The sequence below is a fragment of the Solanum verrucosum genome, unplaced genomic scaffold (assembly GCF_900185275.1).
Source record: "Solanum verrucosum unplaced genomic scaffold, falcon-dt-bn FXZP01000283.1, whole genome shotgun sequence".
Classification (NCBI taxonomy): domain Eukaryota; kingdom Viridiplantae; phylum Streptophyta; class Magnoliopsida; order Solanales; family Solanaceae; genus Solanum; species Solanum verrucosum.
In genome coordinates this window covers 280,341-300,391 of record NW_026020415.1, presented here as the reverse complement: position 1 = coordinate 300,391, position 20,051 = coordinate 280,341, and the positions used below count along the sequence as shown (strand labels likewise).

The following is a 20,051-nucleotide window of genomic DNA, read 5'->3' as shown; positions in this document are numbered from 1 at the left end:
GATATCTTCGGAAAAGATCACGTCTCATCGCTAACACCATATGATGATTAAATATTGCCCAAAAAATCATGATTAGTCACTTCGTCCAATACAGTATTCTACAAAAGGGTTGCTATTGAAAGCATTTGGGTTAAGTATCAGCAATGACTTCGATGCCACAAAAAGGACGAAACAGAAAGTATTTGTGTTAAGAATAAGTGACGACTAAGCCACAAAAAGCACAGTTTGTGTTAGGTATTAGCGACGGCTAAGTTGCCACAAAAGGACCACCACTGAAAGTATTTATGCGATTATATAGGGACGACAAAGTCGCCACTGAAAGTATTTATGTGATTATTAGCGACCACTGAAAATATTAATGCGATTATTAGTGACAACAAAGTCGCCACTGAAAGTATTAGCGACGACAATATCTCACCACTGAAAGTATTTATGTGATTATTAGCGACGACAATATCACCACTGAAAGCATTTATGCAATTATTAGGGCTGAAAGTATTTATGCGATTATTAGTGACGACAAAGTCGCCACTGAAAGTATTTATGTGATTAGTAGCGACGACAAAGTCTCCACTGAAAGTATTTATGTGATTATTAGCGAGGACAAAGTCGCCACTGAAAGTATTTGTACCAAGTATTATGTGTGTTTTAGTGACGACTAAGCTGCCACTGAATTACGTACCATGTATTAGCCACGACTATGCCGCCAGTGAAACTTTTGTACTAAGTATTAGCGACGATAATGATGTCACAAAAGGATCGCAACTGAAAACACACATATCATGTATTAGCGACGACTATGTTAACCATAAAAGGCCGCCAGTTAAAGTACTTGTATTAAGTATAGCGATGACTAAGTTGCCATTGAAAGTTTATGCAACTTGTATTAGCAACGACGCATGCCACTTATAGCTTTTGTGTGTGTTTTTATTTTTTAAAGCATGTGTTAATTATTAATGACAACTCAATAGCTCACTGAAAGTATTTATAATAAGTTATAGCAACCACCTAGTCACCACAGTAGAAACAATATACTTGCAAGTATTACGGGCAATTTAGTAACCACAAAAAATATGTTCTATGTTCTAGTTAGGACAATATATTATTATCCTTTCCTATTTAGTATTGTTATGTATATTTACAAAAAAGGGTAGAAAAATATTGACTTAAATTTGCCCTTCTTTTGCCTATAACACCTCAATTGTCGTGAACTTTAGCCACCATGTTTCCTTTTAACAAACTTACGAGATAGCGTATGTGACATTTTAGTTAAATATGCAGTACTGATTTAGGGAGAGCTTCGTAACAAATAAAGAAGGGAATGGAGAGCTGGACCATTGCACTTAAATTGATGTCTCATGTTTCATGTCATTGGTCTTTGAAAATCCACTAAGATAATCAAATTGAGAAACTTAATCAACTAAAAGTCGCTACTACCCAAGACACCATGTAGCAGTAATTGAACTCCAAGAACTTGCCTAGAGTTTCAATTCCTACAAGTAAAACTCTAAAATAGTGGCCAACTCGAGAAAAGCATTGAAGATGATGCAAATAAGGGCAAAAAGGTCTCAGCGACTAAAGAGTAAAAACTTGCTACTTTTCAATAACATTTCAGACACTAGTATAACCACCCATGGAATAAAGTGTACAGTCCAAATCACTAGACCATTGGCCAATTTACCATTAATTAAGGCTCCAAATCTACCATCCATTCACAAATAAACTCTCTTTTTCTTTTTAATAAGTTTTCTTCTGAGAGCTTCTTGGAAGAAACTAGAAAGTGCAATTCCTTTTTTTTTCCTTTACTCTGTAATCCCTAATTGAACCCATTTACTCTGACCACAAGTGAAGTAAGTGGTGGGAGGGGTAGGGGGAAGTGGGGTGGGGCTATAAAACTATAGTACAATTACACACTTCCAGCTCGCCTCCCTCTCATACAAAAGGTTTTAAATAACCTGACCTACCAGCTATGCTACTCCCCACAGCACCAATTGGTTGCCTAGACACCTCAACGGATGCCTGTAGGCAGACAAATTAAACAAATATAATGAATGACAAACATATAGCTGGTGAGCAACCGCAAGGGAAATTGACGTCTTATGATACATTCTCCAAAGGGAGATTTCTCCTCAAAACTTTTGGGCACTGCCATCCCATGAGCCATCTTGTTACCAGCAGGTTGAGCCCAACTTCTAAGGGGCGCAGATACTAGCCACAATTTACAGACTCTGGAGAATCATAGCACGTTGTTGCAATAAGGAGCTGCAGTAGCCCTGGTGCCTACACTGTGTATTACTACACTGCTTCATTCCTTTAAGAAAGTGCACTATCATGTTAGAGTTGTTCCATGAACAGAAGCACCAGTCTCTGAGGCATGCACAGTAGATGAGAGATGTGATTGCTGCAAACTCGGTTCATTAAAAAGACCAAGTTGTACCAAGGTTGATCTGCATCAATGCCAAACAACTCCAGTGACCACAAAGACTAGTTAATTTGTAATAAGCATGAGGAAGGTCTTTTTTTTTTTTTTGGATAAGTAAATCATGAAGAAACTTTTTGAGCATAATGGACCGTGGGTGTGACAGATCGGTGACAACTTATGCAATTAGCTCTTATTTTAGGTTCACATAAAGACACAATCTGATTTTCTACTTTGGTATATTTAACATAAAACATAGAATAATATGTCTCAAAAAATAGATGCAGCATGTGCCATGAAGAACTTGAGATAAATCCAGTTGACATAATGCAGAAAAAGATGGGACATTACTAAACGGTTGATCAGATACAAAATATACCTAGGGAGTGAAGTTTTAATATTTGGCTGATTAGCAAAGGTAACCAATGGACTTCGGAGATTAACATATTTGTTTAGAGCACTCTCAAGCTGCGGTGGTGGCAACTGCAAACAAGATCAAACACATTTTAAGACAAAATACAGATAAAGTTGCCTCCATGCACAATATATAGTAAAAATTATAAATTACCAAACAATACCTGTAGTAGTACAGGAAAGGAATGTGGTTGCGTTTGTGAGACACATTTTAGGAATCCCACCCACAATTTTGGCATCCTCCATACCTGCATCCAATATGCGATAGGATGACAATTCATTTATAGAGCAATAATGATATTCCGTGATTAGGGGGAAATCTAAGCTTAAATACCTGTCTAACCACAAGTTTGGAGAGTATCTCCATCACAAAATCAACCTAAACATAAAAAAAAAAAAAAGATAGTGTCACACACATTGACTACATTCCTTCCGCATCAAACAAATATATGCTCAGTAAGAAGCGCTGTCCAAGCAATGTCCATGCTAATAGATGAGCACAATACTCATACTGTTGTTGACTTTAAAATTCTAGTTCTGCCCAGCTGCACAACATGTAGATGAAATGCTCCAGCAGTACTGTATCAGAGCTAGTTCATAAACATCCAGGAATCCAATCCTCCAACAATCAAATGGAAAGAAGGAAAGAGTCAAGACGGATTATCTTGGATTATATAGTTTTCAAAATCCAAGACCAATATTCGGTGTTTAACTGTGTGACCATCTCATCTAAGAGCTTGAGTTATTCAAGAAGCAGTTTTTATTCGCTTGTGTCTTCAACATTGCCCCTTTGTGCTTAATATGGTAGGCCAAAGGAATGCAAACTAAGTGACATGGAAGAATAACTTTATCCAAAAATAAATCAAGATGCTAAGATGTGTCAACTTATGTGTATATGTGTTTATATGTATATTGAACAGGAGAAAATAGAGAAGAGAAGTAGCCAATTTGAACATGCACTTGTGAAGAAAGCAAAAAGGAATATAAGGCACACAAGAGAGAATTTACGCATATTATTCAATTTCTTTTAAGGTGGCAACATAATCTTCGTCACTAAACAAAAAGCAGATCGAGTGCCATAAATGTTGATATTTCTGCTGCCAGATGAGAAGCTCCTCTCACCCTTTCTGCCTTTACTGTTCTCCTACTAGGAAGCATTCTCATGATTAGTGGCTTCTCCTGTCCGTAGGGTATAAGCCGGAGAATTTAATCTAATAGATAATATCTACACCCATCAAGAAATGGACATGAGAATTTCCCAAGAATGTTTTTCTTCATGTTGATCTTGAGGAAGAGTTAGAGAAATTGTCGGGTTTTGTTGCTCGGGGAATCTCGTAAACTTTATTACAGTTGCACAGCTCTAAATGATTTAAAACATTCTCCTTGAGTATGGTTTAGAAAAAGTGCAGAAATAGAATAAACGGGGATCATTCATTAGCGAAGCTGATCCCTCTGCACATCAATACTCAGCTTTATATCTTTGTATTTAGTTGGTAGTATACATTGATTTTAGTTATTGTCGGCACTAACCAAGAGGGCATTGATAGCTTGAAATGATCTCTTTCAGCATTTCATACTAAGGATTCAAGGCAAATCACTATATTTCCAAGGTATTAAAGTAGTTCAAGGCATGCAAAATACTTGACATGATGATGACAAATTGTAGATCCATTGCTACCCCTATAAAAACAAGTCTCAAACTTCTACCTGATTCAAAGGAGCTGCTCAGTGACCCTGGGAGATACAGGAGATTAGTAGGCAAGCTATATTATCTCACTGTAGCTAACCTGATTTCACCTTTTCAATGAGTTTTGTCACTCAGTTTCTAGACTCTCCATGTGAAGCTCATTGGGATGCAATAGCATGTATCTTTCAGTATATAAGATTCACTAAGTAAAGGGTTATTGTATGAGTATCAAGGACATGATTGTCAGGTATTCAGATGCTAATTTAGCATGGTAATCTCCTGATAGACACTCTATCTCTGGACATTGTGTTCTCATTGGTGTAGGGATGGCAATGGGGTGTGGCGGGTTTTGCATTATACGGGGTGGAGTGGGGCAGGGCGGGGGGGTTGGTTGCAGGTTCCCTCCCTCCACATTTTGGAACAAAACAGTTACATAATTTTTACCTGAACAGTTTTACGGATCAATGATCTTCACAGTTTTGCAACTTAATAAATTTTGTTCATTAACTTGAAATCAAATTTTCTTTTCATTCAGTATTTATGTAACTCACAAGGTTAAAATGATACTAATATTAGTAGAAATCAAAAAACAATTTTTCCTCTCTTCCCAATTGTTATTCTTTATAAAAAAAAACAAGAAAAATTCAAGATACTTGATATTTTTTAGTTCCTTGTTTCTTCCTGTTAAGCTGTTACAGAGAAGAGGAATGAATGTTTTTCTAGGTTCATAACATAAGTACCCTTTGACTTATACAAGTCATATAAATATACTTATGATATATGTTAAAGCAGTAAACTGATCAGAGAATTTGACAAGCAAAAACGAAAGATAAATGACTAAATAAAAAAGAGAAAAAAATCGCAATGTAATACTACATCGTGATGATAAAAAATAATTATGCGGGGTGGGTTAAAAATTATATATTTTGCCGTGTGGGGAGGGGCAGGGCAGGGAGAGGAGGGTTGTAGTGTTCACGGGTTTATGCGGGTTTTCCCTGCAACTGCACTGCCCCTACCCTTTTGCCATCCTTACATTGGAGGCAATTTGATCTCCTGAATGAGTACGAACCAATTGTGGTGCAAGACCTATGTAGAAGCTGAATATCGAATCATGGTAGTTGCTACATGTGAACTCATCTGGATCAAACGACTGGAAAGAAATGAAATTTGAAGAATCACTCTGATGGAACTTGTTTGTAATAATCAAACTACGCGGCATATTGCTTCAATTCCAGTGTTCCAGGAGAAGACTGAACACAGAGATTCACGATCACTTTGTCAGAGAAAATATTCTCCGAAAATATTGTAACATGATCTGTAAAGTCCAATGGTCAACTTGTATACCTATTAACCAAATTTATCACAAGTCCTCAACTACCTGCATATGTACCATGCTTGACACATCCGATGTATATGCTTGAGGGGTGGGTGTTAGATAGCTAGTACAGTGTTGTCCATGTTGTTGTCCCACATTGAACAAACATAAAAAAGATGAAGCCTGAGACGTTAAGTCACACCCATAAACTCACATATTCTAATTGTTGAAATTTGTTTAGTTGCTACAATAATTTTTAGCATAATAAATTGGTAGTTTTAGAATAATTTGAACTTTAAATTTCTATCAGGTTTTGATTAATTTGTTGAGGTATTTTAGTTTTTTTGAATTTCAAAGTATGCAAGTTTTTTGTTTTAAGCTGACTATTTAAAGACCTCTTATGCTTAATAAAATTGCTGAGAGACTTCTAATCAATACTTCAGCCCTTTTGGTTGCATCGTCTTTTAAAAACCAGCGGGTGGTATCAAGAGCTTCCACTGATATTAATGGATCTATGCATTCATCGAGGTAGATTTCCTTTTAGATTGGCCCTCACGTCCAAGGTTCGAATCCCATTGTGGTCATTTTATTTTTTAACCTTCTTTTCATTTAGTTTCAGAACCAATCTTTCATGTTTTTTGTTTTTCTTTTTTTAAAAGAGTAGATTTAAACCCAAAAAAATCCAAACGTGCTAAAAGGTCTAAGCTAATGGAACTAACTTTATGTACTTATAAACTATATAATAGTACTTCCTTGGAATTGTATTTTGTTGGCTTATTCACACGTTTATTATTATTATTTTTCGAATCCCCTGAATGAAAATCCTAGATCCGCCACTATTCTCAACACGCCCCCTCACATGCGGGCCTTATTTTTTTATGGGCCAAGCACATGGAAGTTCTTTTTGATATAGGTGGCTCTGAGATTTGATCCCAGGACCTCTACTTGTTCCGATACCATGTTGAAGTGTGTGACCATCTAATCTAAAAGCTTAAGTTGTTAGAAAGAGCACACTTTTATTAGTTACGTGCACCCAACTGATAGAGAGAGCACACTTTTATTAGTTAATTGTATTCTCAACAGTGTAAAAAAAATCCAAACGTGCTAAAAGGTCTAAGCTAATGGAACTAACTTTATGTACTTATAAACTATATACTAGTACTTCCTTGGAATTGTATTTTGTTGGCTTATTCACATGTTTATTATTATTATTTTTCGAATCCCCTGAATGAAAATCCTGGATCCGCCACTATTCTCAACACGCCCATCACATGCGGGCCTGATTTTTTTATGGGCCAAGCACGTGGAAGTTCTTTTTGATATGGGTGGCTCTGAGATTTGATCCCAGGACCTCTACTTGTTCTGATACCATGTTGAAGTGTGTGACCATCTAATCTAATAGCTTAAGTTGTTAGAGAGAGCACACTTTTATTAGTTACATGCACCCAACTGATAGAGAGAGCACACTTTTATTAGTTAATTGTATTCTCAACAGTGTAAAAAGGCTGGAACATAGTTACGTGCACCCAACTGATTAATATACAATATAACAGGAGCAGTGATTTACCAGAGTAGGGAAAGCGTCAATGGCCTGAATCACTGTCCTCATGAAGAGCAGCGGGAGAGGAGTCTGATCAACCTGATTAAATGAGTATTGCAGAGATCAGAAAATTATCCATACCATCTCTATCGTAATATGCATTTGTTCCATACCATTTGTCTCAACGCTTTCGCCAGGACCTGTTGCGTGAAAACAGTCCGCTGCTCGAAACAAGCTGAGCAAGCATCTGTTATCTGAAAGATAATAGCATTAAAGTGTCACCAAATCGGTATGTAATTCTGCCAAGGCATTTTCACTATGTCCTGAATCTGTAGTAAGGAACAGGGAGAAGAAACAGAATTCAACAGGAAACAAGGGAATCATGCAATGAGGAAATACATGGCAAAGAACCTGAGGGCAAGATAACAATGAATTTCTACATGCTGCAATAAGTTCACATGCAACAACCATCAAGCCAAAGACTAGTGGAAGTGGAAGTGGAAGATCGCATACCTTTTTTAGCGGAAGGCCATCCCTGTCAGGATTTATATCATGTATTGCGACCAGCACTTCTGCTGGGGTCAGTGCTGGACCAGTATGGGCAGAACCCTGCCATGAATCAAGTAAAGGACCTTTTATCTTTTGTCTATCTCCAAAACAAATGTACAATGCTTATCAGATTACAACAAGTAATATGGAATTCTTTACTAGCAGTGGGGCATCAGGTGATGAATTTTTGTCAACTGATTATTAAACAATAAAGTTAGGAGTGGACTTTGATTAAAGAACCACAAAATCACTGACCTAAGAAAAATAAAGAAAAACTCAAAACATAATATAATTTGAATGAGCATGATATTCAGAAGAAAGAGTTGAACACGGCAATGAAGATGAGAAGACTAACATGGTTAAATGGAATGAACATAACAGTCATTATCACAGAAATCAGAAGGTACCTAAAATTACGGAGAGGTAAAACATCTATTGAATGTAAAATCCAATCAAACCTGTAATATCCGAGCCAGGGCAAGCTGAAACTTATCCAGTGGGAGAGCAACAAGACTTGGGAAAATAGGTAGAACCTAATACAAAAACAAAAAGACTCATAAAAAGTTAGTCTTTCCGAATAAAGTGCAGTAGTTGAAAGGAAAAGATATCAAGTATTTCACTATCACATCAGGAGGAAACCAAGGAGGAAAGCTATTGAGCCAATCATTCAATAAAGAAAAAGATGATTTGTGTTGTTCAAGGTTTAGGCAAGTTCGTACCATCTGCACATAGTTTTTTGACATAAGATTTCAATTCTACCGTCTTTCATCTCAATGTATTGTCCGTATTGAATGTATACTATCCACCTATCAGACTAAGGATTTGATCGAATATTCCTCTATCTAACTGAATTCAATCAGTAAGAAAAGAAATATGGAATAAAGAAGTGAAATTCTATATAATTGGAGATGTGATTGTCCCTGGGGGAAATGTCCTACCTTTGAGTGCAGTTTGGAATCAACCTGAGCCACAAATCAGGGAAGTCATAAAGGGACGTTAAACGTAATTCTAGAAGGGCCTTCCCACCAAAAAAAAACAAGTCTTGGCAGTTCAGGCGAGTTTTTTGGACCAGCCCCACTATATGGCGAGGGAACTGACTTCCGAGAGAGCGGCTTTCACCTTAGTAATTACCCAACGAGAGAGAGCTAATGCAAAAGTAATCCTTTAACGCAAGGAAATACCACAGACCTCTGCTAACTACTCCCTCCGTTTCAATTTGTTTGTCTGGTTTGGACTTGGCAAGGAGTTTAAGTAAGAGAACTTCTGAATCTTGTGAGCTTAAACTAAAGATATTCTCAAGAAAGTTGAATTCAAGAGTGTCAAGAAAGGACGGAGGCATTCTCTTTAAAACAGACTGAAAAGTAAAGTAAGACAAACAAATTGAAACGGACTAGTACGTTTTATATAGTTAAATTGAAGATATTTTTTTAAGAAAAAATATAGATTTTCTCACAAAACTACGAATATTTATTTAAGAAAGGATAATTCATAACCAAGACCTGAACAAAATCCCAAAAGTGTGCCAAGTTAACCAGACACAATCTTTATCAGGAAAACCCTGGACATAACAGGAACTCCCTTTGAGCCAGCAAATTAAAATGGACATAGTGTGATATATTATAGTTAAGTTAAAAGGATAACAAACAGAGAACAAAAGGAACAGATATGTCATTCACGGTTAGTGAGGGAGATATCACATATCATTATTTAGTCACAGAAAAGAAAACTGAAAATGCGTGTAGAATAAAAATGCACAATAATCTGAAGAATACCTCACTCTTAGAATATGAAGAGAGCACTGGAATAAGAATAGTTGCATCCTACAAAACAATTTAGGGTATCACTGGTGGAACTGCGAAGTTTCTGATTGAGAGAGCTATCAAGAAAACAAAAAGAAAGATGCTAAACCTTCAGTTTAGTTTCATATAACCGCTTGACAACTGCAACTAAGTCAGGCGGAGGAGTTGTCCCTTCAGAGAGAATATGAAGCACCTTGCAGTGAACAAAACAATGGCATCATGATTAGGAAGAGAGTTCAAGATGAAAAGCAATAATTAAAATGTGAGGTGTAGTAATCTACCTGTGTCAAAAGATTTTCACAGCCTTGAGGTGGATCAGATATTATATGAAGCAGTTCAGAACATGAAGAGCCTATAGCCCTAATAAGAACAGGCATATGACGGTGAACAGCCTGTACCAGATCAAAAGTTAATAGAAGGAATGTCAACCAACTGAAATGAGTACAACAACAAGAGCAATACAAGAAGTTCAGTACAAGTTAATAGAGATTGTTAATAGTGCTCCAGAAGACCAATGTAGATCCTCATTAAAGCTCATCTTGGAAAAATTAAAATGGGAGTAGATCATCAAAATGCTAGTTTTACTTCTTTTTTTGGGTTTCTGAGGCCTAACTAATCCAGATTATTTTGATAAAATGACAGTCAAATTATTGCTGGCCTATTCATGGTTCTATCGGGGTGAATGATTAATTCATCTCAAACAAACCATTATTAAGTCGGCTATTAGGATTGTAAGAGAGGAGCACAATAAAAAACCAGACCTGCTTAACTGCCTTAGGAGCACGTGCATAGGTATCAAATACAAGGTGGAGAAGACTGAATTTCTGCAGGAAAAGCTACCCAGTCAGCATCATCGTAAGTGCACATTCAACATATATCCTTGCACTTATAAACTTGTCCAAACCTTAGTGCATAGAGCAAAAAATAATGAGATAAGCCGCTGAGCTTGAGCTAAAGACAACTCTGAATCACTTTGAGAATCAGATGCTGCAGTCTTAACAAAATCATTTTCAAAGAATCCTGGCCCTGAAATCTGAGAACCACTAACTGAGGCTTCCTGATTTCCTGTCTGATAATCATATTCTTTTCTTAGGATAATAATCAAATTCAAGGAAAATTATAATTTTTTAGGTTAAGAGGAATTTATCAAACATAGAAGGAGAAACGGTACAGCAAGGATAGTTTAAGCAAACAATTTCAGAAGGCAAGAGCTCCTCAACTTATTGGAGTCCAGAAATAGAAAATTCTCTTTCTTCAATCCATATATTGGACTTCACTGACCTAGTTACAAAGTCATGCAGCAACATAAAAGCTAATTTATCATTTCAGGAATTTGATACACATCTAAAACATCCAAGATTTGAAAACTGACTCTGGACAGATTCATGTATAACAAGTTCCACTATAGAAGTAATTCTCAACAACAAAGCCTTTAAGCAGGTCGTAATTTTTGTCCCATCAATGAATAAAAATATTAGCTCAGATGGATATATTTTGGGGTTCTTGAATCAAACAAGAATAACAAGATTGCTTTCCCAACACCATTTTGAGCAATTGTTATGGTGTATTCGGTATGGAGGAAATGTTTTCTAATGTTCGGTTGGTCAAAAAATTTAGAAAGCATATTCTCTAGGTAAACGAGTTCCTTAACAATGAGGTAAATGACTTCCCTAATGGAAGTAAGGAAAACAAGTTCCACAAGTGGATTTCCATATTGATAGAGTCCTCCACCCTCCAACACACCTCATCTTCACTCCCACCCCCACACCCACACCCACAATATTTGCCTAGATTATATACAAATGCTTTAAAAGTAATATTTTTTGCTTACGTACCAAACACAAGAAAATAAGTAAGAAAACCACTAATTTTTCAAGAAAACCTTTTCCTTGTACTGAAAAAGAATTAACTATTGAACAACATGCATTTAAACAGAAAAAAATTTAGAATATACATTCCTCCTCATAGTGAAAACGAGAAGTTCTAATGATTTTAAGTCCTTAGCAACCACTGCTACTTCCAGGTAAAATAACTAGCCTAAATACTTTGAATATAATTCTTTGAAATAGAATCACAGAATTTAGTAGACTTGCAAACTAATAGCCTGTTTTGCCAAGCTTTTGGGAGGCCAAAAGTGCTTATTTTTAAAAAGTAAGGTGTTTGGCCAAGTTTTTGGGAGAAAATAAGTGCTCTAGGGAATAGCTGAAACTGTTTTTTAGAAGCTATTTAGGTAGCTTTTCTCCAAAAGCACTTTTGAGAAAAATACACTAATAAGCACTTTGAAAATGCTTGGCCAAACACTAATAGCAGTTCAAAAGTGCTTTTAAAATTTTTTGGCCAAACACAAATTTCTTCTCACATGAAGTTTTTTAAAATAAAAATAAAAATTGGTAACATGTATTCTTCAGTATTAAGGGTACGCTAGCCACCTCCAAAAGTGTGCTTACATAGATAGCTAATTACAATAAGCCTAAGAAATCCACTATCTGTATTTCATTTACTATACATTGCTCTTTACACCAAAAGCATAAAGTAGAAATGCATTTCCCTTTGATCTTTTGAATGGAGTTTGATCTTCCTTTGAAAATTCTCACATGAAGTACTTTTGATTTGGCCAAACACGCTTAAGTTGTCTCAAAAGCCAGTGATTCTCAGTTAAACTACATGATTTGTATTTTACCTATAAAAGAAAATATCTTAGTTGTGCAAGGATAAAGGTGAAACATGAAAAATAATATTCACTTTTTCAAAATTGCACGTCTTATTTCATATTTCGCTAGTGAAACTTCATTTTTTGACCACAAGCTAGCAGACAAGCTTTACATATTCCTACAATGCAAAAATTCTCATCTTCTATAGTACATCTATTTAATTATCAAATTCATTTACGTGAATCACATCCCAACTCATATTTAAATATTATTTATTAAAAAAAAAGTTCCAAGTCACTGAAACCTGGTCAAGCTGACATGAAATAACCAAAGAAGAGACTCAAACATGAACACGAGGCTCCACCCACAAACAATTTCCATAGAGGAACCACCAGAACCCTCTAAAATCAATCAGTCCTCAAACAACAACTTCAAGACCAAATACTAAAGGAACAAATGCAGACAGAACAAAAAGAAAAGAGGAACCAAGATCATAAACCCTATTTTGTTATAAATATACTCACACAGACATCCGACAAAGCCAAAATCAGAGAGAATTTATTGGCAAACACAAAAATAAGAACATACCTCTCCTGTTCTCTGAACCAAAGTTCCAGACTGGGAATATTCTGCATCTGTGACATGCTGGTCTACAGCTGACAAGAACATATTCTTAGCATACTGCTCGATATTATCTGAAATGTCACCAACCACGTAAAGTTTGTTTGACACCTATCAAGAGTTACAACATTTTAGCGATTCAGATACAATAATCCGTAGATAAGAATCGTAAAGAATGGTCACCAGCAGGTGAAAACCCACAGCCGGCAACACAAAACAGTCACAAGTTGCATACCAGGCGAATAGCTTTTGCTCGGACCTCGTCCTGAGGGTGAATAGCACACTGCGTGAAAGCATGAACTTTAATGAGTGAACTATAATTTCATTCTGCCAAAGGCAAGCATTACTTTTGTTTTTTGCTTTGCAGAATTGTAGGACAGACCAAGAGTTGTGTATATTTGGTATAATGGAACTCAACAGATAAACAATTTTGAACACGTGTCTGCCACAGGGATCCTTTTCTTGTCCAGTACAAAATTGAGTATAAGAAAATGCTTTCCAGAAAAAACAAAAAGAACAATTACAATAAGATGTCACTCAATCACTAAAGAAATAAACATCAAAATAGATACTAAAACCCAAGATTAAAGTTGCAACTCCACCCTGCAAGTCAAATCTCATGACGGCCTTAGCTCTTCATCCTCCTAATTCTCTCCATACACAGGCCTCACCACCACCACACACAAAAAAATAAAAAAAATTACAAGAATAGATACTAAAAGCCCAATCAATACTACAGGGTTTATTATTAATCCTGAAGAAGATCATTCCATTTACATTAAAAGTAGACACACCACCAAAAAACTCAATGCAAGGAAAAGTTTGACAAATAACCTTCCAAAATATAAACAAAGTCACATTTTACAAGACACACAGACATTAATATTAATTAAACCAAATACTATATACGGCACAACATTATAACAAAATGAAAATTGCAGCCATCTCATGACACTAATAATCCTCCATTGGCAACCCAACCTACAGGCTAGCTGTGGTAGCAAAGCCACCCTATCTCCACCTACATTTGTGCCCCAATCATCTCCTTGAAACACATTTAGGAGTCGAACCCTTGATATCATTATAATCTCTCTTTAGCTAGTGATTACTTATTTTTGTGCTGCTCCACCATCATGATCAAACACACCTTGGTGTCCAAAAAAAAATATTACAGAGACCCCACTGATTAAAAGAAATCTATTGACTTGCGTTGGTAAGTTTGACAACTGGTTACACACGGAAATGAAAATTTTGTTTGAATCCTTCAAATACAAAGAGAATCCAATACTTATACTGGATCCAGAACTTCTCCAGTTACAAGAGTTTACTCAAGGTCACAAACATGTAAAACTAAGTAACTTTGAAGTAGTTCTTTTGCTTCAATTAAACTGTCTGCTTATTAACTCTTTCTTCCAAAACTCTATCAACTCCTAAAAGTGTTGCTTTAGCACTCCTTAGGCAATTAATAACTGCAATTACGTAAAGTGAATGCAAAACATCATCACCGAATATTTGATGGTCATTTACCTTCAAAGCTATATCCATGCATGCTTGACGATTAGGGGGGCGCCCCAAAATTAAACTCCAAACTGCACCAAGGCCCTGAGTAACACGGTCACCATCACGACCATCGTTCCCAAGATAATTGTCAGAGCATAAATCAACTAGCAGTCTCATCACAGATTCAGGCAGATATGGAACTTCACCAAGGAGCCTACTAAATGACTTGTCGTTTGCTGGTAGAGAATCCAGCAATGATTTTGCCTACAAGCAAAGAACTTACTAAAGAAACTTTGGGAATGATGTAGATAAGGATAATAAATGACTCTATTTACCGCACTGAGGAGGAATTTCTCATATAGAGCAGCAGCAGATGAAATGTTTTCAGCCGAACCCGATAGCATGAGATAATGCAAATGATAAAGCACATGCATTGCAAGCTCATGTACCTGAGGGTCAAATCAACATTGTTAGCGTGCAACCACAATTTCCACTAAAAGTTCATTTGCAGAAGATATACAGCAGAACAAAAGCCATAAAAAGGGTTTTGTGGTTAATAAACTGTATCAGATTACACCCCTTTGGATGTCCAAGTACAAAACATTTAGAAGATTACCCAAACTAAGAAACAGAACAATAAAGGGGGATCAAGACAACAAGAAGCAGGGGAAGATCAAAGCTGGGTCTGCTTTTGTGATTTGTTGCAGTGTATAAATACTGCAAATAGTGTGGTTGTAACAAGTAATTGAGCGATCAAAGGTTTGAGCAACCACAGATGTTACAATGAACTGACTTTCATTCGAAAGATGAAAAATTGGTGAGCTCTTTATCTTTGTCTTAATTCTATATGCAGCAACTACATGACGATTTGGAGAGACTCACTCCAAGAAGATTTTGGATGGCAGCATTTAAGCCATATAAACTGGCAGAATATACACTTCACTTAACTGAAATAATGATTCTAAAACACTTCACCTAATAAAAACAAGCTTACCAACACAAAAGGAGAAAGTAATCATAGTTGATTGACTACACAACTTGAACAATGATACTAGCATAAGATACTCTGAGTGTAAGAGAGAAAGTAGATACCTTCTCATGTTGGTTGCCTGAGAAAATATGCTTTTGGATCATCAGAACTACATGAGCATCAGCATCAGCACCAATCTGCAGGGTCAAACAAAGCCATAGGTAAATAAATACTGAACTATCCCATTCACATGCTCGGACTAGTTTTGCCAAAATATGAGAACAAAATACCCCATATGATCCCACAAGTGGGGTCTAGGGAGGGTGGGGGTAAGGTCGTGGGGTAAAGATGGCCAAAGTAAAAGAAACAACAGTAGTAATAAAATTGAAGAATTAGATAGCCAAACTATGAGATCGAGTAAAGTAAACAAAACTTGCAAAGGTACTTAAATAATTTGACCTATTCATTATATATCAGCTTATAAACAGAATTAAGCACATAAGATCAACAAAGGAGACATCAGTATTCACACTTCTAGTTATACAAATATGGTTAGCAATACCAGATTGCTTGATCAACATGATGAGTTCACCTAATATCTTTCTGGATTATGTCCTAGGGAAGCTCATTATTTCATTAGTACTTCCATCAGCATCCCTCCTTTTCATCATAAATTATGTCTTAACATCCTTTGCTGGGATTCCTCACTTCACCTACTATATCCCAAAGAGAATAATATCTTTCTCTTTTGGACTAATCTGCATCCATTGCTGTCAAGATGTTACTCCAAAAACTCAATCATTGCAGATCATCCCAGAAGGAAATTTGGCATGACTGCAGAACTTATTAGCAGATACATGAAGCAACTCAGGCAGTCATGGTCAATTCAAACTTGACTTTAGGAAGGTCATCCAGAGAATTACATAAGAGACTTGTTCCGTCAAGAGGCAAAGGAAGTATTTCTCAAATTTCTGCATTGGTCAAGTTAATATCCCAACACTACTCAAACCATGCATCAGCTTAATTCCTACACTGAACCAAAAATTTGTATTAACTTTGACTTCATAAATAGATGATCTAAGTCGCATCTCTACCTAAATTACTTTTCACAATGACAGATCTTTTTTTTTGGTGGGATAAGTCCGACTGTGTGTCTGTTATCTATATCAATATATAATCATAATTCTACAAGGACAACACTAGAATTAGCATAATTTGTTTGTCATCTCTGACTTGGCGTGCGAGAAAAGTCACTAAGAGTTGCTGAAACTCTAGAAATATCTGAAAGATGAATTGGACCACAAGTAGGTCTCCTTCAAAAGTGACTTTCAACACCAAACTAGAAAGGGAAGGACCAACCTACCCAAGTTATAAAGATTTCTTAGAAACAACTCAAATGTCTTCCAAAGCATGATTATTATATCATACTGGAAGAAACAAGTAATGTTTCAAGGAGAGAGAGCTAGAATGATGAAGTGGTATACCAACAGAGGTATGACACAAATGAGAGTCTCAGAGAGGAAGTCTACAAGGGCAATGAAGTGGCGAACCACTTTATTCAAGCATAGTTTGCTGCCCCTCAAAGAAGAATATTATTTACACCAATTGAGACAGAACGGGTAGATTATCTCTTAGTTCTAAATTGTTCATGAACCAACATCTGGTAACTTAAGATAACAAAGTAGCCCCATGATAAAACCAAAAATTAGTAGTTAAAAATCAACAAGTTTGACCCACCTGCGCAACCAACCGAGAAAGTAATGCCATTCCTGTATGCTTACTGTCTGTCTCTTTTAATTTTTTGTATGAGTCAATTATCTGTTCAACAGCCAGTGCTCCCATATTTCTTTGCTGCTCATAAGTCAGCTCAATGAATGGTGGAAGTGCAGGCAAGTCCTCACATGCATCTTCAGGAGTTGCAGGAGTTGAAATAGGGGGAGAAAGTTGATCTGTTTCTAACAAAAGAGAGTAAATTTCATTAGTTACTCCAACTTCAGATGGAATTTCTGGCACCGATTCCGGTTCCACTTTGCCAGGAGATAATAGTGGAACATGTGTTGTGGGATCCGACTTGCGATCAGGAATAGCTTCATTCAGGTCTTCCTCATGATCTTCCTCTTTGGGAGCTGACAGACTGACTACTCGTCCTGGTGAACTTTCACCAGTGATAGAGTTAGTTTCCATCTTCAGATAAGCCATTGGCATACATTCAGAACTTGACATCAAGGGTACTGCAATATCAATATTAGATGAACTGGAAGGATTTATGTTAGATAGCAGAATTGCAGATTGCATAGCACTTGTATTATATTCTGCAACAAACGGTGGTGATACTTCAACAGCCACAGCTGTACGCCTTGGGTCAAGGCGCCGTGGATCCTGTGAAGCATCATGATGTAGTAAACAGTTTATCATTGGACTGTCACTAGTGAGAGAAACATAAAGTACAAACAGAAGAGAATAAACTTAAAATAATTTAGTTTTGCTCACCCTTCTGGGATCACGTTTTGAATCTAAAGGGAGACTTGCAGAAGTAGGCATTTCTGGAAATGAACTGCTTGTGGCAGTTGATAAAGAGATGGGTGTCTGGGATCCAGGAACCCAAGACTGTTGGCCTAATGAGGAATCAATTGGTGCCATAATTTGGGATAGATTAGTAGAATCACTTGCCCGAGCTAATGAAAAGGTTCCAACCGGTGCAAAAGGAGGGGGATTGTTTTTAGGCAAGTGCTTCATATTAGTTATGACTATATCAGCCAATACATCAGGAGGAAGCTCAGATATTAGGATATCAAGAGACTTGGCACCCCTTTCTCCTTCTGCTAGAAGAGCACCAATCATGTTAATTATTTGTGCAACCGTTGGGTCCACCCCGTTGACATATTCTTTCCCAGAATCATTTCTCTCAACTGGAGAAGTGTGATTGTGATTATTTGGGCCATAATGAACCCTTTTTGTAGTTAGATCATAGTTATTAGATGGATCTTCATTATCTAACGGAGTCGACCTCTTCTTGGTTGGATCACCTGAAATGGGCAAGTGATTTGGTAACTGCTCATCCTGAAAAAGAAAGTAGAAAGTTCTGAGAACGCTTCTGAAACTATTTATTTCACAGCTTGAAGTCCTGACACTTTAGTCTTCAATAACAAATAAAAGAAACTCTATTACTGAGAGAATTACTTTATTCAATTTAGAATCACGTGAAGCTCGCTCATTGTTTCTGATCATTTTATCGAGTTGCCGAAGAACTTGATCAGCAGCATCACCAGCATTCATTGCTCGCAACGATTTCATCAATCTTTCTCTTGACTGAATCAAAAATAAACACACTTAACTAGTTATTCAATTTATAATAAAGATAATCATAAGCAAATCTCTAGAGTCGTTGAGTTGAAAGATATTGATTGCACTTCTCATACGGTATAGAACACAGAAATCTTTTGAATCTATACAACTTGAACTTGCATTACACTTAACAGAAACTCAGACCATGTTTTAAAGTAGTCCTCATATTGCTTCTTTGAGCTTCAACTAAATATGGCTCTTTCCGAGTATAAGAAAGTGAGATAACCACCACCAGCTGAAGTTTAAGGAAAACAAAATACCTTTTGGTTTTAAGTCATCTATTACAAGAAATAAGAATTAGCATATGCAAGAGTAGTCATCAACAACAATGACAACACGCCTCAGTCCCAAACACGAGTTTTAGGCTAAAAACATCCTTGAACTATGACCAAAACCTAAAGTACATCCTTCTATTATTATAGTTAACAAAAAACATCCCTTAACTACCTCAAAAGTTGCAACAATCATCCTTCCATTTAGTTTCTGTCAAAAACTAACGATATACCCAAAAACCGCATCTCTTTTCTCCTTTAATTTCTCTATTTGTCTCCCTCCCGCGCAATCATCTTACACCTTCTTCAGTTACATGTAAGAGCATTCATATTCTCTTTTTTCAACAACGGAAGGAAATTAATAGATAAATACTTAGTTATGCACAATTGTGTAGACCTATTTCTTCAGTTTCCTGCTCAAAAAATAAATATTACACAAAGCTTATTCTTTCTTTTCCATTTTTCATTAAAAGCTACCAGAGATTTTAATCAAAACAAGTGGTGATGATTTATAATGGAAACAATTAGTGAATTTTATATTATTTTGTGCAGTACCAATACTTTCAATCTTTTTGGATCATTTTATATAACAGATAAGGACATTTTAACACTATCTTAGCAGATCTTTGTTATTGTATGGTTATTTGTAGTTTCCCTAGAAAATATATTTACCTCTTTCAAGATAAAGTAGATCAAGATGAAGAGTAGGAATTAATTTATCACACTCGTCACTTACATTAAACAATTAAAGAACTATTGGATAAAGAAAGATTATGAACTTGACTTTTGCCTTGATTGGTGAAGCACTACTATATATACGGTAGAAGACAAATCGTGTCAAAACTATAGGTCTTGAATTGGTAAGAAAAAAGATTATGAGCATAGCATATGGGTTTTCTGCCCAAAAGCTCTAGGCTTTTCAGAATGACAGAGATTCTGCTGCAGGTCAAAAGACAATAAGATAGGATA

General features: G+C 36.3%; 1 protein-coding gene across 1 annotated transcript in view; it reads right to left on the bottom strand.

Moving 5' to 3' along the window:
• Positions 1-1,585: 1,585 nt before the first annotated feature.
• LOC125840802 (uncharacterized) overlaps positions 1,586-20,051 on the bottom strand; it is a 33,901-nt gene continuing 15,435 nt past the window's right edge. Inside the window, exons 7-27 of the mRNA XM_049519773.1 lie at positions 18,646-18,774; positions 17,956-18,525; positions 17,203-17,844; positions 15,588-15,662; positions 14,831-14,944; positions 14,523-14,759; positions 13,231-13,278; positions 12,963-13,106; positions 10,628-10,792; positions 10,485-10,547; positions 10,005-10,115; positions 9,833-9,916; positions 9,697-9,744; positions 8,383-8,457; positions 7,889-7,984; positions 7,549-7,629; positions 7,403-7,474; positions 3,168-3,212; positions 2,998-3,081; positions 2,799-2,902; positions 1,586-2,447 (exon numbers count right to left, since the gene is read on the bottom strand). Coding sequence (XP_049375730.1) covers positions 2,330-2,447; positions 2,799-2,902; positions 2,998-3,081; positions 3,168-3,212; positions 7,403-7,474; positions 7,549-7,629; positions 7,889-7,984; positions 8,383-8,457; positions 9,697-9,744; positions 9,833-9,916; positions 10,005-10,115; positions 10,485-10,547; positions 10,628-10,792; positions 12,963-13,106; positions 13,231-13,278; positions 14,523-14,759; positions 14,831-14,944; positions 15,588-15,662; positions 17,203-17,844; positions 17,956-18,525; positions 18,646-18,774 — 3,105 coding nt within the window. The 3' untranslated portion in view covers positions 1,586-2,329. The remainder of the gene's footprint in view (positions 2,448-2,798; positions 2,903-2,997; positions 3,082-3,167; positions 3,213-7,402; positions 7,475-7,548; positions 7,630-7,888; positions 7,985-8,382; positions 8,458-9,696; positions 9,745-9,832; positions 9,917-10,004; positions 10,116-10,484; positions 10,548-10,627; positions 10,793-12,962; positions 13,107-13,230; positions 13,279-14,522; positions 14,760-14,830; positions 14,945-15,587; positions 15,663-17,202; positions 17,845-17,955; positions 18,526-18,645; positions 18,775-20,051) is intronic.